General features: G+C 36.1%; 1 protein-coding gene across 32 annotated transcripts in view; it reads left to right on the top strand.

The window, feature by feature from the left end:
* Positions 1-18,683, top strand: part of ADGRL3 (adhesion G protein-coupled receptor L3) — a gene marked incomplete at both ends in the record, with an annotated part of 570,571 nt that overhangs the window by 266,986 nt on the left and 284,902 nt on the right. For all 32 annotated transcript variants that reach the window (XM_080697690.1, XM_080697685.1, XM_080697686.1 and 29 more), the window contains one exon: positions 17,441-17,521. In XM_080697690.1, the coding sequence (XP_080553816.1) occupies positions 17,441-17,521 (81 nt within the window). The remainder of the gene's footprint in view (positions 1-17,440; positions 17,522-18,683) is intronic.

The raw sequence follows: 18,683 nt of genomic DNA, 5'->3' as shown, positions 1-18,683 counted from the left end.
TCTATAGTGGGATATATAAAAAATTTCCACTTTTCTCTGAACTAAGTTGGATACATTTCATTTACTGTCACTCTAGTATCTAAGGATCCCATTTAGGCAGGAGTAGTGGCACAGGGCTATACTCCTAGTGCTTGGGAGGCTGACACAAGAGAATCACAGGTCGAGGCCAGCCTCAGCAACTTAATAAGGCCATTTGCAACTTAATGAGACCCTGTTTCAAAATTAAATAAAGTAAAGCCGGGGTGGTGGCGCACGCTTGTAATCCCTGCACTTGGGAGGCTGAGACAGGAGGATCACACAGGTTTGAAGCCAGCCTCAGCTACTTAGTGAGGCTCTCAGTAACTTAGTGAGACTCTGTTTCCAAAAATAGGTCTGGGAGTATAGCCTGGAGGTAGAAAGCCTCTGGGTTCCACCCTCAGTACCACAAAAACAAAACAAAAAAAAAAACAAAATTAAATAAAGTAAATAAAAGGAAATGAAATAGAGCTGGGGGTGTAGTTCAGAAGTAGAATGCCCTTGTGTTTAATCTCTAATACCATAAATAAATAAATAAATAAATAAATAAATAAATAAATAAATACTTTCATTCTATCTGTTTTGCTCAGACTTACTGACTCAAGCTGATGGAAAGAATACCTGATGGTGTTATTTGAGCACAACCCAAAGCATTTTTCTACTTTAATTTTAAGATCTATACTGTCACACTGTGTCATTGATAACAGCCATACAATCAAATCCAGCGCTGCTTTTCATATCTCAGACCCTCCCTTGGGATTGAAATTAGGGGAGGAGCCAGGCATGGTGGCACACGCTTGTAATCCCAGCATTTGGGAGGCTGAGACCGAAGGATCGCGGTTCGCGGACAGCCTCAGCTACTTAGTGAGGCCTTCCGCAACTTAGTGAGACCTTGTTTCAAAATAAAGAATAATAATAATAATAATAAAAAATAGGGCAGGGGGTGTAGCTCAGAGGTCGAATGCCCCTGGGTTCCATCCCCAGAACCTCAAAAAAAAAAAAAAAATAGGGGAGGAGTAGCATTTTGTTGCTATTTACTTATAAACCTTGTTTCAAGTGCCTTTAACATGCTTTCTTATTCTACTTTTTGACTTAGTGTGACAGGTATTTTCTGATCTATCAGCAGGAGGGAAAATAAAATTTAATATGGATGTCTTAGTGTGCTAGGGTAGCCTTTAAAGAAGAACTTTAAAAGCATTTGAACAGCAGGTCAGCTTTCTGTATGTGTACTCCTGGGAGAAAGCTCTTTGTTCTGGGTCTCAGGTCTATAGTTTTTCTCTTGCTTGTTAGCTTCTGTGATTCGAGAAGTAAATTTTCTCTTGCTAGTTCTTTGAAATAAGTCTAATATCACTTTTCCAAGTATTATAACCTTCTTAAACACACCATTTCAATTTTTTTTTCTTTATGGCCTTAACTATTTTCAATTAAGTATAAGTCAAAGAAGTATGGTGCAAATATATTCCAAGTTTTTCAGTTTATCATAATGATGACATTTCCATCTAGTTAACAATTGTGTTGTTTTAGAGAAAAATCTGTATTTGGTGAATTGTGATTTTTTATTTGTACAGACCTTTTTAAGAACCCCATGAATGTTCTCTGCTATGATACACACAGGCTGAGTTGACATAATTATCCAATTTTTAACATTATTCAGTTAAATACACTTAGGTGCACAATGAATTTGGTCTTTTTTTTTTTTTTTTTTTTTTTTTGTGGTACTGGGGATAGAACCCAGAGGCTTTCTACCTGCAGGCTATTCTCCCAGACCTATTTTCTATTTTATTTGAAAACAGGGTCTCAGTAAGTTGCGGAGAGCCTCACTAAGTAGCTGAGACTGGCTTCGAACCTGTGTGATCGCCCTGTCTCAGCCTCCCAAGCACTGGGATTACAAGCGTGCACCACGACGTCCAGCTCGAATTTGGTCCATTTTTGAAACAAATTTCTCAGAGTTTTAATATGTCCCTTGTTTATGATTTGAAGTACAGCAGTTTTACCACTTGTTTTAATTTCTTTTATATCACTTATATGTGTTTTCACCAGTAATGAACTGAATTTTCACAATCCCTAAGACATTCATTTGGTTCTAGGATACTAGAAACTATATAAATGGTAACTGATGTGCTTCCAACTCTCTTGGCATTTTCTATCTAAAGTTAAATCTTCCTTGATGTTTCTATTTTGTTTGTTCTCCCAACAAATGCATTTTAGAGAAGTGAAAGGATGGTTTGGTTTTGTTACATATAAAATAAGAGCAAATGTTAAAATAAGCTTAAGAAGTTCTAGAATAATTTGTAGGTAGTTGAGATGTGTTTGATGTGAATATATGTATATTTATATAAATACTCACATGTACCGGGTATTTACATTTTTCTATGTAATTTATAATTTCTGGAGAATACAAAATTTTAAAAAGTACATAAATTTACATAACAGAAAAAAACACAAAAACTATTCCACCCTTTTGGTTTTCTTAGTGTTTGTCATCTAGGATGTATGTTGCAAAGAGCTAATGTGGTTCTTTCTTTCTTTCTTTCTTTCTTTCTTTCTTTCTTTCTTTCTTTCTTTCTGTACTGGGAATAGAACCCAAGGGCATTCTACCTCCAAGCTACATCCTCCCCAGCTGTTTTATTTATTTATTTATTTATTTATTTATTTATTTATTTATTTATTTATTTTTGCGGTACTGGGGTTCCTGGAAGCCCTTCTACCTCCGGGCTACACTCCCAGACCTATTTTATATTTTTATTTGGAAACAGGGTCTCTGACTTCAAACCTGCGTGATCCTCCTGTCTCCCCCTCCCAAGCGCGGGGATAACAAGTGTACAACACCACGCCCGGCTTATTTATTTATTTATTTTGCAGTACTGGGGCATTCGATATTCAAGCTACCCCCAGTCCTATATTTTTTTAATTCCTTATTTTTTATTTTATTTATTATTATTATATTTTTGGTAGTACTGGGGTTCCTGGAAGCCCTTCTACCTCCGGGCTACACTCCCAGATCTATTTTATACTTTGTATTTGGAAACAGGGTCTCTTAAGCCAGCGCGGCTGACTTTGAACCTGTGCTATTCTCCTGTCTCCGCTTCCCAAGCACGGGGATTACAAGCCTGAGCCACCATGCCTGGCTAATTCTTTATTTTGAAACAAGGTCTCATTAAATTGCAGAAGGCCTCACTAAGTAGCTGAGGCTGTCTATGAACCGCAGTCCTTCTGTCTCAGCCTCCCAAATGTTGGTATTACAAACGTGTCACCATGCCCAGCCAATGTAGTCTTTATTTTGAAACAGGGTCTCACTAAGTTACAGAAGGCCTCACTAAGCAGCTGAGGCTGTCCTTGAACTGCTATCCTAGATCCTCCTGTCTCAACCTCCCAAATGCTGGGATTACAAGCATGTACCACCATGCCTAGCTGGTATTTTCTTTTAATGTGAACTTTTGATAGGTAAATTGAGTTATAACTAGGAATATATTATGGTTAATAATAGATTTAATAATAAAGTACATTTAATATAACTATGTAATATGACAAAATTATATTATTATAAAATATGAACCCATAAAATATGTTCTTTATATAATATGTGCCATAAATGAAATACCATAGAAAATGAGTCATCTTTTTATCTATGTAACATGATGAATCATATTTCTAAAAATCACAAGAGCTTTAGGAGAGCATATGTGAAAAATGACTTGACTTGTAAAGTCACAATACTCACCTGTGTTTGTTCCTCTATAGGCCTGTGCTGAGTCAACCTAAGTAGACTTGTCTTCTCAGTTATCAGTAATATTTTACTTTTTTATAGACAAGAAATAATAATAAAAATAAGCATTTATTGACCATCTACTTTGAGTCACATCCCTATTTGTTATGCACCCTCTATGTAGCAAATGCATTTCCCAATAAAAAATCTATAATTTTATATCTCTGATTGGAAGTTCCAAGAGTCAAGAGTTCACCAGTTGATCTCTGTACTTGTTAATCAACCACACAGGAAGCACTCAGTAATATCATCCAGATGAATGAAGGAGCAATCGATAAAATTAAGAAAACCTCATTCATGGTTTCTTTTCATCTCTCTTACCATTATTTGTCTTGTATTATTTTGCTCAATCTTTGCAAGCTGCAGGATCAATAGCATAGTATAAAAATAACATTAAATAATTTACACAAATTGTTTACAGTTGGAAAGTGATTCATTCTTAAAGATATCTCAGTGAATAGATAAAAATATACTTTATTATCACAATCCTATGCAGAATGTGTTATATTATTCTTAAAACACTCTTAAGTTCCTAAACTTAACTAGAAATACAAATGATACATAACATAAAATTTGAACCAGCGGCTAATCTTGCCTAGATTGTAATATCACGCCTTACAGAAGAATATGACAAAGATTCCAGGTCCCCAGGCATAATGAGGCACCTGTAATCCCAAGAAATCTAAAAGCTGAGGCAGAGAGATCACAGGTCTGAAGCTAGTGTAGGCGACTTAGTGGAGCCTTGTCTCAACCAAAAAATGTTAAAAAGGAATAAAGGTCTATCTTTATGCACAAGGGGAAGAAAGGAGGCAAGGAGGAAGGAGGGAATAAAGGAAGAAAGATTGATTATAGGTCAATCCAAAATTTTCATCTCAATTTTTCCTCCAAATTAACATTAATTATTTTAAATTAAGTTAGTATACATTACTTAGTTTTTACTTTTTGCTTATTTTGTTTAATGATGTGCTTACTAGTGTAAAACCTTTACAAACAGTGGAATGATATGAGCCAAAATGAGGTATTTGTTAAAGAGATAACAAGGTTAAGAAACTCACATTTGTTGAATCTTTATTCTTAGATACTAATGTTCTTTATATTCACTACAAATTTATCCTCACAGTAAGTCTGTGACCTAGATAATTTTTAAAAGGTAGATTGGCTCTACATATTTTATACAAAACTTTATTCATATATATTAACTGCATTCCTTGTCCATTTTTTATACAAGCGATTTTCTACACTACCAAAAAACAAAAAAACCAAAAAGAGTTGGGTGTGGTGGTCCCTTCATGTTTACCAAGATGAAACGGGGGTTTCTTCTGAGCCCCCAAGATGAAACAGGGGGCTTCTTGAGAAGAAACCTGTGGTTTCATCATAGATGAAACGGAGTTTCTTGAGAAGAAACTCAGCATCTCCGTACAGGGTTCTTGTCTACGGTGAGCGAAGAATGACACCCGCAGACCTCAGGAAGGGGAGTAAAAGGTTTATTGGAAGCAGCAGGGAATGCAGGAAGGGTGGCTGAACACCCCAAAGGGGCTGAAACTCTGGGGTCCAGCAGCTGCCTTCAGGACAATACTTGAGAGTAGCCCAAGCCGAATTGCCTTTAGTTGCAGGCTGCTTTCTTCCAGAGTCCACACGATCTGCCAGAAGAGAATAGGAAAAGAGGCAGAACACCACTTGGGCTGTCGGGTCTCCTGGTGTCCAGTAATAGTCTTCAGGTCACTACCGGAGTGTCGCCTGAGCCAAGTGCCGTCAATCACAAACTACTTTCTCCCAGAGTCCACGCGATCTGCCAGAAAAGAGGTGCAGGTCACCACTAGGGGCCCTGGTCAGCCTTGATGTCCAGCAGAGGCCTTTAGGTCACTACTCGAGAGTAGCCTGACCACGTGTCCTCAGATGCACTCTGCCTTCTCTCAAGACCAACACGACCTGCGAGAGAGAACAGATCCCCAAAAGGGGAGGGGGTCCCGAGAGGGAAGAGCCCCCAATTCGACAGCAATGGCAGTCGAGTCATTCTTGTGTTACATCACTCTGACATCCTCTTTTGCTTCCCATTTGCACTATTAAGGGCTCATGCGATGTTAAAGAATAATCTCTAGGTCTCAATCTGAGCCACATCTTGAAAACCCCTTCTCTCATATAACTTAACACATGTACAGGTTCCAGGGATTACAAAATGGGCCCCTTTGGAAAACCATTATCTGCCAACTACAAGCTATAAACAAAATATTTGAAGTAACTTTAATTCTTAATTCAGAGTTGTTTCAGTAAGGAAAAAGGCTTGTGAGCAGCCTCTTGTATTTCCTGTATTATTTGCACAACTGGAATCATTGGCTCCTATCTTCGGTGGCAGCACCATGGTGGTGCCGGTTAGATTTGCCCATGTTATGCAAATTTTAACATTTCTAAGCAGTTTTTCACAGGTCCTCACAATGGTACATGCATGCAATCAGTGGGAAAATCCTGTATATTAACCACACCCACAGTTTCTTCTTACTATCCTGGATGCAAAGTATGGACTAAGTGCAATTGACTAAAAACAGATTAGATGTAGTAGGGATAAAGTTCATTGCAAGGATCTTTCATCCAGCTCTTAGAAATCAGTAGTTACAGGACATGGCACCCTAAATCTGACCTCTTATTAAGTAGAAAATATTTTCTTGCTCAGTCTAAAAGACAGAATCCTAATTAGTCTAATATTTATTCTTATAGTATTGTAAATGTTTAATTTTAGGTAGCCTAGAAATGGAGATCTAAAAATTTTGAATGTTTCAAATATCATAGTATACTTCTCTCCATACCCAACCCTCAATATTGTAAGATGTGGCAATTGACTATAAAGTCTGTGGTCCCTGAATTTGGAACCTGATTGTCCTACAGATTATTGTGAAACCTTTGAGGATATCCTTAACCTTCAACAGCTGTAGTTAGTGATCTCTTAAAATGGGGGAAAAAATCACTTTACATATTGCTTCTTAGTAAGAGGCTCTTAAAATATTGATTTTTATTCATATGATGTTGTTATCTAATGTATTCCTATTAATCCCCATTACAAATTAAACATTCAGGAAAGATAAGTGTCTGCTTTCCTTATCATTTTTCTTTTTTCAGTTTATTTTTGTAATATTTGCTAAACTTTTTAAACTGATCTTTAGCTTAAAAAAATATGGAATTTTTTTTAATTATAAAATTTTCTGGGCATGGTAGCTCACATTTGTAATCCCAGCATTCAGGAGGCAGAGACTGGATGATCACAGTTCACAGGCAGCCTCAGCTACTTAGGCCATTTGCAACTCAGTGAGACCCTATTTTAACAATAAAAAAGACTAAAAACAGGGCTAGGGGTGAAGCTCAGAGGTACAATGCCCCTGGGTTACAATCTCAGTACCAAAAAAATTCATGGAATTTTTTTAAATGGTATTTCTAAAATTCAACATATATCATTTAACCACCTAGTCTATTTTTTACACTAGTGAAAGAAAGAAAAGCATTTTATAGTTTTACAAAATAGACTCTTCTCCACATCTGTGAGCACCTAAAATTTAGCATAAATACAAAATATTCCTTAATCCAGTACAATTTAACACTAGGACTAAGGTGATATTTTGCAAGCTAGAAGATTTTCATGCCTTTCTGATTTGTTGATTTTTTACCTGATAATTACTTTATTATGTTTCACATCACATTCAATTTTCATCAGGTATCATTTTAAAAGTGTCATGATGTTATTATGGTTATTTCAAAAGAGCCCATTTTATAGGTACATACTAAAATAATTTACAGATAAAATCATATGATGTCTAAGATTTGCTTCAAAATATTCTGGAATAGGAAAAGGGGGACATGGAAAGAAGGAGATGAAACAGAATAGGCTTTGAAATCCAGATATTGTGGTTCACAGCTGTAATCCTAATACTTGGGGATGTGAGGCAGAAGGATCGCAAGTTCAAGGCCAGCTTCAACAGCTTAGTGAGCCCTCAACAACATAGTGAAACTCTGTTTCAGACTAAAAAAAATAAATTGGGCTGGAGGTATAGCTTAGAGGTAGAATACTCCTTGGCTTAATCCCCTGTACCACACAGACACACACAATGATAAACCTTGAGTTCACCATTGTTGAAACTGGGTAATAGAAAAAGCATTCTTAATTTGCTCTTCTTTCAGCACGATTGTACTATTTTCTTAATTTGGAACCATCTCCTCTGCCTGCGCTGTTTGTGATGCCCTTTCCTCTATTCCTCTTTCTCCACTCTTCTGCAGGCCTCCACTAGTAATGCTCCTTCAGCCCCACCATGTCCTGCCACAGTCTGCCTCTGTCTCAGTCTTTCCCTCCATTCCTGTACCTCTTAGGTGCCACTGTTGTCCTCTTCTCTCAACTCTAACAAAATGTACATGTCACACTTTACCGTAGTTCCTTAATCCTGCAACTAGACCTGGACATCTGTCCATGGAGGGATGATGTTAACTTGTTCACATGGAATCCTTAACACTGGCCACAAAATAGAAGTGGGTGTTACAATGAAAACTGTTATGGGGACCCTGTTGGGCTCCTGAATGGTTACAGTGAGATGTAGCCTCGGGTTCTTGTTCTGAGCTATGTATAAAACAATAGCCCAAACTCCTTTGCTGTAAGCTTAAGCAATTTTATTATTACAAAAATAGAAAGATAGAAACAGATAGTAGTAAAGCCCTACACCCCAGAGGGGAGGTATAGGTGAGTGACTTGAAAATAAATCACTCCAGGGCACAGTGGTGCACACTTGTAATCCCCGCGCTTGGGAGGCAGAGACAGGAGGATTGTGCAGGTTTGAAGCTAGCGTTGCTGGTTTAAGAGACCCTGTCTCCAAATAAAAATATAAAATAAGTCTGGGAGTGTAGCCCAGAGGTAGAAGGGTTTCCAGGAACCCCAGTACCACCAGAAAGAAGAAGAAGGAGGAGGAGGAGGAAAAAGAAGAAAGGAGAGTCACTGAAGTCTTCTGCATACTGAACATTTTATACCAAGATCAAAGAAGATCTGCCCCTTCTCTGAGCAGGTCTTTTCATGTGGTGATTCCTTCCTGTAGGCCTGTCCTGTCTCCAGTATAGACCCCAAGCTTTTGTTATACTCCAAAATGTGTTAATTGACTATCTTAGTCTGAGATCTCTTGAAGGCTTATGGATCCCCCCCCCCATCCTTAGGAAATCTTAGTTATTTTAGAAATGTAAAAGATGCTGGGCTTCCTCTATTCTCTTGCTAATCACCCTTGGTTCCTGTCACTCTGCAGGGTTTCTTCCTGCCTACCCTGTCTCCAAACTCTGGCTTTCTAATACCAAAGCTATTTTCAAATACATTTTGAAACCATTTCCCAATACCTGCACATTAATACCAAAACTATTTTCAAAAGCATTTTGAAGCCATTTCCCAATACTGGTACAGTGAGTGCTGACAAATACTTGCTGAATGAAATGCACACACACACACACACACACACCATGCATCATGCATACACTAAGTTATCTTTTCTCTAAATTAAGCCATTTGATTTCTGTGTGGCAAAAGCTTGAGAGATACTCACTAGGGTGAAGTCTATCAGTGACCTTTGCAGCTCCATCAGTGACTTATATCCTGGATAAACCAAGCATGTAGTTATTTTTGTGCTTCCTTATATTTTTTTCTAAATTCACCGAAAATCTGTTTGATTAATAAGATGAGAGAGAGAAAAGACAACAGTACAAAAAGATAGGTATCAATTTGGCAACTTTACGCATCTTATCTTTGATGATTACTCTTCACTGGTGTTTACATCATAACATGAAAGCTGACTTTATAAATGCCAGATGGTTATAGTTAGAGTGGGATTTGGAGACAGAAAAGGCAAGCAGTCATAATGTGAGGCCTTCTCACTTTTGTAACAGTACAAACAATACAGTGACTTCGCGATTTGTTTGTTTTGCTTTGTTGTCAGCAGCAAAGATTATCTTTAACAAGAACTTAACTTTTTTTTAGGAGGTTTATCTATTTTTAGAGTGCTTTAGGAACAGGAAAATTCCATATGTCATTCTTAAATGTATCTTAGTATAAGTTCCTGTATTCCCACATGGTATCATTATTGTAGTAGAACAGAGAAATAAAACAACATCCGGAAGTTTGTAAAACTGAAATGATAACATTATTGAAAACTCCAGGAACAAAAATGTGGTGACTATTTCATTGTCTTTAAAGGGGAAAAATGTCATATCTTTAGAGTAAAATAACCAAGATTTGCAGGTGAAAATTTTAAGGCAAACAAACAAAGAGCCATACAATCTGCCTGGAGGGTCATAAACTATTAAACTTGTTTACAACAGTGTATAGAAAATGAAGAAAAACTGAGTTGAAGGATGGTATAACTAGAAAAACCAAATAGGATTTTATGGTAATAAATTTAGTTTATTTTTGTTGGTTTTTTTTTCTTATTTTTTATTTTTTTGTTTCATTTTGTGGTACTGGGGATTGAACCCAGGGGCATTATACCTCTGAATTATACCTCCATCCCTATTTTTCATTCTTTATTTTGAAATAGTGTCTCACTAAGTTGAGAAGGGCCTCACTAAGTAGCTGGCTGAGAACCTGTGATCCTCTTGTCTCAGCCTCCTAAGTACTGGTATTACATGTGAGCACCACCACCACATCCTGCTTATAAATTTGTTTTTCTTTAACAAGAAAGTTAGGTTCATTTCCTAATTTTATATCTACATATTTTACTTATATCTTTTCTATCTATTTGTCATGAATATTTTTATAAATTTGTATAAAATTTTAAATGAATGGACTAGGTAAAAGTGCCTGATACCAGCATATTTAACCTTTAATATTTACCAGCATATTTAACCTTTTAGTCTTAATTATTAAAATCTGTGGTGGCACACACCTATATTCCCAGTCCTTAGGAGGCTGAAAAAGGAGGATTGCAGGTTTGAAGCTATCCTCAGCAACTTTAGTGAGGATCTCATTAACTTAGTAAGAAACAGTTTCAAGAAAAAATTAATTAATTAAATAAATAAAATTTTAAAAATTAAACTGGTCTGGGGGTGCAGTTCAGAGGTAGAATGCCACTGGGTTCAATCCCCAGTACCACAAAACAAAGTAAAACAAAAATATATTCTCCCAAGGCCTCTATAAGAAAGACTTAATGGGCAGACTGTGGAGTAATTGGGAGGTGGTAGAAACTTCAGGGAGTGTGTCTTAGTGGAAGGAAGGTCTCTGGGTGTGCACTTGGGAGGGGATACTGGAAGCTTAGCTCCTTCCTCTACCCCTTTAGCTTACCATTATCTGTCATGAAGTACACAATTTCCTTCACCGTTTGCTCTCTGCCATGATATATCATCTTACAACAGACCAAAAGAAGTAGGACCATGTGACCATGGGCTGAAACCTCTGAAACTATGAGTCAACATAAACTTTTTCTACTTTTTTTTATTTATTTATTTTTGTTCAGTACTGGGAATCAAGCCCAAGGCTTCATGCATGCTAGGCAAGCACTCTACCCCTGAGGTACATTCCAGCACCTTTTATCTTTGCAAATTGATTTACCTTAGGCGTTTATCACAGTGATGGAAAGCCAGCTAACATACCAAGCATGCAAAAGGCATTGAGTTCCACACCACAAAATAACAATTAAAAAAATAAATGAATAAAATAGAATTAGAATTGAGCCCTTATCTTTCCTTTTATCTTCTTAAGTTACCTGGTCAAATCAAAGACTATCTCTTGCCCTCTCTTGACCCCTCCAAATGCTATTTAATGAATTTAGTTCCTCCCCAAGTACAGGAACCAAAACTACAACCTGCCCCTCAGACTCTAGTTCCTTTCTAGCTCATTCTCAGTTCCTTCCTTACCCCTTAGCTTCTCAAACATACAATATAGTTGGTGGATTTATGTTCTTTGCTTGCTCTCTGTCTTCCTCTACATAAGGTATACAGATTGCCATTTCTTTTTTGGTGTGTAATGGATGCAAAATACCAAGAAAAGCACTTGTGACTGAAGAAGTGACTGAAATTAAAATAGCTAAAAATGACTGAGGGTTTTACTGTGTATCAGACACTATTCTAATTGCTGAATGTGTGTGTGTGTGTGTGTGTGTGTGTATATATATATATATATGCATTTAATGCTCATAACCTCACTATGAGGTCAGTGCTTTTATAATCCCATCATATATGTGAGGAAACTGAGTCACATAGAAGTTACACTTGATAGTTACTGAATTTGTTGGATCAAATGGGTAAAAAGTGGCAGAATCTGCTCACCAACACGGGAAGTCAGGGTTCCAGCTCTGTGACCTTTTACCTATAAGGTTAAATTACCTCTAGTTTGTAGATATGGCTTTCTGGAAAAAATGAACACATGCTTTCATAAATACATACCTCTCAGGTGGATTCACTGGTACATACCTGTAATCCCAGTACTTGGTAGCCTCAGCAATTTAGCGACACCCTCAACAACCTAGCAAGACCCTGTTTCAAAGTAAAAATAAAAAATAGAAAGGGCTGAGGTATAGTTTCTAGCTAAAGTGTCCCTGGTTTCAATCTCTGGTAACACATGAATGAATGAATGAATGAATGAATGAATGAATGAATGAATCCCAACCTTTGTATTCTTTCAACAGACCAGAAAAATTATACCCCACATACCTAGAAAGTACTGCCTTTCTTCTGGAGGCTTTGTAAATAGAGCCTGCAGCTGGTGGGCAGTCTCCCACAGGCTAGCACTAAAGCTTCCTCTTTCTCTCTGCCCCTGACATCACTCTTGATAACTGCCACCATGATTGCACTTTTGAAAAATTTCCAACTTCTCAAGATGTCAGTCTCCCCATCCTAAAATGTGGGCTTGGGACTAGAAGCTATCAAATGTCTTTCTCCTTCCAAATTCAACGGTTCCTATAAATGTACTTCTGTGTTCCCATGTGCCAGTGGAGTATTGAAGGCAGAAAGAGAGAAAAGCCTTTTCCACCACCTAAAACTGGTCAAATCCCTTCTTTATTTGAACTTCAGTAGAAATTGCACAGGGTTCTTCAATGAAATCGAAATTAAATGGAAGTTGAAAAAGAGATTGAAGATAGAAGAATAATGGCTTTTTCAGAATCCATAATAGCATTTGGATTTTTGCTACAGTACTGGGCTCTGTTGGCCAGACCCTTAAAATTTCTACATTTCTTGCATAGCTGACACTGTATAGTTCACATTTTCATTTCAGAAATCAATTACTCTTGTTTTTTTTTTAAATCATTTTAGATTTTTTTCTGTTTGCTAGCTCATTCTCTCCACTCTCAATGTGGTTGAAATGCACAACTCTAAGCCTAAATTCTCTGCTTTTATCTGTCTAGATGCAATTGGATAGTTTCTTTCACAGGTATCAGTCACCTTAATATTCATTATTTCAAAATCTGGTCAATCCTGACTTTACAATTCTGTCATCTTAAAAATATTTTTTAAAAAAGCTCGCATGGCATTTGACACTTTTATATACTGCTGGGAAAAGTAAAAAGGTACAGCTTTATCTGAAATCACATTGATAGTTCTTCAAAAGCATGCATGTACAATTACATTATAATTCAGTAAGGCCATTTCTTAGTGTACATCCAAGAAAAATGTATACAGAACTGTGAATATGAAGGGTCTTAGGAGCAATGATTATAATAGCCAAAAAGTGAAAATGATGATTGGATAAATAAAATGTGTGATGTTTGTATAGTGAAATATTATTGGTCAAGAAAGAGAAATAAATTCCTCATTCATCCTGCAACTTAGATGAATTTTGAAAAATTATTTTGAGTGAAAAAAGATGTTCATGAAAATTTTCATATTATGTCATTCCATTTACATGCCTATTATCTGTAAAAACAGGCCAATCTGTAGAAACAGGAAGTAGATGAATGGCTGCCCAAAACATAAATATATTTTTATATATAAATATATATTCACACATTGTTGTGAAATCCAAAGTGATAATAACATATGTCTGTACATCACTTGGTGTGAATTATATACATTGAATGAGTGAATTTTCTAGCATATGAATTATATCTTGAAATAGATATGTGTATATGTACGAGTCTGTCTATATCAATCTATATATGCATATACTATTTTTTCTAGAGTAAATATCATTAAAAACTAACTCAGAGGCTACCCTTCTATTTCATTGATGCTACTGTTCTTTGTTTTCTATAGAAAATGTCCCTTGACTCTCTTAGCTTAAGTATGTAGAAATTTGAGAAACAAAAAAAGACAGATTAACAGGAGAAAAGAAATGTAATTTGACTAACATTAGTATGCATGGTATTGATGGAAAGAAGTGAAATTCAAGGAAACATTCACATTCAGGGATTTATAGGCTCCTTTATCAAAGAGAAGAATTTGGGTTTGGAGGGGTGATAATTTCTGTGGAATTGACTAGGAAATATATGGGAGACCTAATAGAAGGAAAGGACTAGTTCAGTGAGATCTGTTTTTCCAGATCTGTCTTGCCCTAAGTCTCCATCTTCAATAACAAGGTCACTCCTCTCTCCTGGTACTAAGGTGGAGTGATGGCGAGAGGTCTTCCTCAAAGGCAAATCCGCATCTTGACTTTAGACAGATCTGCAGATAGCAGAGCACTTTTCTGCATCTGTTGATTCTCAGTTGCCTTTGGCACTCTATGCTAAAGTGGCACAGTTTAGTGTAGCAGATTCAGCTCCCCTATATCTTCTTGACTCGAGCTGTAAGCATAAGCATAAAGCTTTATTTTTTTCTCTCCTTTGTTAATTCTTTAATAAAATCTGTCATTAAACATTGTTTAATTTTATATACTTTATAGGAACTTTAGTTAAAGTGGCAGCTGAATCAGCAGCCCCAGGAAACTCTGTCCTATAAATTATGTCCATTGAAATTCATCTAGCTCTTTTTATTTTATTTTGAGAAAAGGTGTCACTAAGTGGCCCAGGCTGGCCTAGAACTTGCAATCCTTCTGGCTCAGTTTACAGAGTAGCTGGGATTGCAGGCCATCATGCCAAGCTAGATGAATCTTAATTTGAAGGGATATGTTATGTAAGAAAATTGCAGTAGAAAATAGCTAAGTATTATTAATATTATAGTTATTTTCACTGTATAATATTAGTTCCAAATAGCTGGAAAGGCAGATTCAGTAATTCTAGCAATAACTACCAAAGGAGTTTAGGGAATGGACCTACCAACCATCCTATAGACCAAAAATATGAAGCCTTCAGGCCTCAAGAAAAACATTGTAAATTATAATGAAGATTTTAAAATTCTATTTATAATGAAGAAATTAGAATACCTAAAAATAAACCTAATAGAAAAATTCTTATAATCTATATATAGAAAACTTCAAAAATATTTTATTCCAACTAATTAATAGATGATTTCAACAGGTATATTAGCATACAGCTATAATCCCAATACTTGGGAAGCTGGTGGATCACAGGTTTGAGGCCAGCCTGAACAATTTAGTAAGACCCTTAGAAACTGATCCTGTTTCAAGATACCAACTATAAAGGGCTTGGGATGTAGTTCAGAGTAGAATGTCTCGGGGTTCTCTTAAAAGTACCAAAAAAGCAAAGAGAGAAAGAGGATGTAAATGATGTCGAACCAAATTCAGAACTCAACTATTCATAATCTTTATCCTGTGCCTGTTTCATAGTTTCATGACCCTTAGAGATAGATGCAGTTATCCCTGTGCCACCTAAAACATTGTGTTGAGCACCTCTCAAGTTACTTACCTCCAAGAGAAGCAAATTTGGCATTTAACTGGGCTGTTTGTTTCATCTTGAATCTAAGGATGACAATTCCAAAAGCTGTTACTTGTCAGAGTTCCATCTACAATATATAGACATGATTTCCCAAGGTTTATTTATAATGAGAAATTCTATGAGGAAAGTATTATAAAACAAATTAAAACATCAGATTTAAAGACAAAACACTGCCGGCCTTGCTAGTCACTAGTTACATGTGCTTGAGCAAGTTTTTTTTAAATCTTCTCTGCTTGCTTCTTTAGTTTAAAAATACATTCATATTACCATAGTACACAATCTTCATAGTGATGGCGTTTGAATAAAAGTAGATGTTTTGCAGTTATTGTCATATATGATGAAAGCTGTTTCTATAAATAGACATGAAATCTATACTATTTTATATGCTGAGGTTATTTTGAGCCAATGTAAAATGAAAGATATATTATTTTCATTTATAGGAACCACGGAGTTTCAAATAAATTCATACATAATGATTCATAATCTTAAAAATAGAAATGTTTTTGCAGCCAAGTGTGTAAGTATAGCTAAACAGGTGGTTTTATAATTAAGATAATCTGAAGTTTTTAATAAACCGCATTCAACATGGACTGCTAACAGTGCACATTGGTAACGTATTCCTTTTATAATAGTGCTTTTAGTATTGCACTGAAACGTGGCCAGTGGATGTGCAATATTCTTAGTTACCATTATGAGGGACTGTGTATATTATAGCCCTTCTACTGTCTCTGTTATTAGCTAAAAAAATGCTGGGAGCAACAGCAGCGACTATCAACAGGGAGCCATATTAATTATTTGAAATGCGCCTCATAAGAGGAGTCAGCAGAGTTTATTGCAAGTCGAATATTACTTGAAACGGGAAGGTTACTCTAACTGTTATCATAATCTATGTATCATTAACTTTCCTTGTTTAGGAAAAGAGATTAACAACCCTGTAAATTGCTATAGTAAATGTGTAAAATATAACAGCATATTCCCATGTAGAAAGAAAGTGGTGGATTCTCTACTTCCAACCAACCCTTCTTTATATAAAGTAGCTTTAGAAAATGAACTGAATCTGTAATGATGCTTTCTTGCCTCAAAATCCTAATTGCTTGCTGGATCATCAGTACAAGCTATCGCTACTTTGAGCATTTTTTTTTTTTTTAAGACAAGGCCTTGCTGTGTTGCCTGGACTGGTTTTCAAGAAGATAACGATTTTTAAATCACTATTTGGGCTTTCTAATCAACTTGAGTACTTTTAACTCATAAACAAAAATTGTATTGCAAGTAAGTGTCAACAGATAAGATACAAGGGATGGGAAATAAATCCATCTACCTGATTTTTAAATTGTGGTTACTTCTTGTTTTTTTTTTCTGTCAAACACAATAAGCAGGGAGCAATGTTTTTCTATCTAAAATTTAATGAAAGACAATCCTCAAGGTGAAATATGTTATTCAGGATTGCAAAGTGATCTAAATAAATGTTGCCAGAAGTATGATCTATATGTTGCTCCCAGTGTGCACATTGTTTTTTTCCTGATCTGCAAATAAAATGATAATAGATGCTGAAAGAAAGTTGATAGAGCACTTAATGTCTGTTTGACACTAAAAATGGGGACTTGAATTTTTTGTTTATTTAAAGTTTTTTTATTTCATTATTCTTATAACTTATTTTAAATGTATCACTGCATAATAAATTTATAATTTAACCAAAAAGGGAAGAAATGCCTGGTTGGAGAAGTGCTAATATAATTGGGTAATGCTTGGATGATACATTTGTGTTCATTTCTGGGCAGCTCTGTTCACATCCTAAAATTGCTATTAATTCAGTGTAGAGTGAGATAAAATGGTATCATAAGAATAAAAAGACATGACTACAATGTCTTAACATTTCTTTTTATGTCCACAGGGCAGGCACATCATGGACAGGTTTCATACATCTCTCCACCAATTCACCTTGACTCTGAGCTAGAAAGACCCCCTGTTAGAGGTGAGTTATTAGAGAAAAATTAATTTATTCCTTGATGAGGGTGATTAATGTAATTAAAGATGGCTGTAAACATATATTATTTAATGCAGTGTCTGTTTAAAAGCAATGAAAAAGTCGGGTATAGAGGCACAAGTTTGTAATCCCAGCATTTGGGAGGCTGAGACAGGAGGATCGTGGTTTGCAGACGGCCTCGACTACATAGTAGTAGTAGCTGAGGCCCTCTGCAACTCAGTGAGACCCTGTTTCCAAAAAAAGAATAAAAAATAGGGCTGGGGGTGTAGCTCGGAGGTAGAATGCCCCTGGGTTCCATCCCTAGTACTGCAAAAAGAAAAAAAAGAAAAAAAGAAAAAGCAATGATAAAAATATGAAATGTGTGAATAATCTGGGGACAAAGTTGTCTTACATGTAAACTAAAGTGTGAAATTCAGTCCTGAGCAAGGTTTTAAACCAAAATAAAGTGGCTTCAAGAAGCAGAAATCCAAAGTTATTCAACTAGTGGTAGAATGGTTGAATAGCAATTGAGATTGAGAGATTACCAGATAACCATTACATTTTGCTTAAACCTTCCATTATTTTATTTTTTATATTAAGACATCTTAATCAAAACTATACTGAAAAGCTGGGCAGGATGGCACATGCTTGTAATCTCAGCATTTGTGAGGCTGAGACAGGAAGGATCGTGGTTCATGGACAGCCTCAGCTACTACTTAGTGAGGCCCTTTGCAACTCAGTGATACCCTGCTTCAAAATAAAGAATAAAAAAATACGGATGGGGGTGTTGCTCAGAGGTCAAATGTCCCTGGGTTCCATCCTTAGTATTACAAAACAAAACAAAACTCATTAAAAAAAAAAAAAACTTTACTGACAAATTTTTCTCTTTGGAAATTGTTTTTCTATTGTTATTTTATTTAAAGGGCATTATAGTATTAACATAGTCACTTAGTTTAGAAATGTAAATTTAAATTATGTATTTTTATTTTTATTTTGTGGCACGAGGGGTGGAACCCATGGGCATTTCTACCTCTGGGCTATACTCCCAGACATATTTTATACTTTATTTGAAAGTAGGGTCTCACTAAGTTGCTGAGAGCATCACTAAGTAGCTGAAGCTGGCTTGGAACCTGTGTGATCCTCCTGTCTCTGCCTCCCAAGCACAGGGATT

Source organism: Muscardinus avellanarius (assembly GCF_963383645.1).
Source record: "Muscardinus avellanarius genome assembly, chromosome: 6".
Classification (NCBI taxonomy): domain Eukaryota; kingdom Metazoa; phylum Chordata; class Mammalia; order Rodentia; family Gliridae; genus Muscardinus; species Muscardinus avellanarius.
This window is presented reverse-complemented; position numbering and strand designations above follow the sequence as displayed.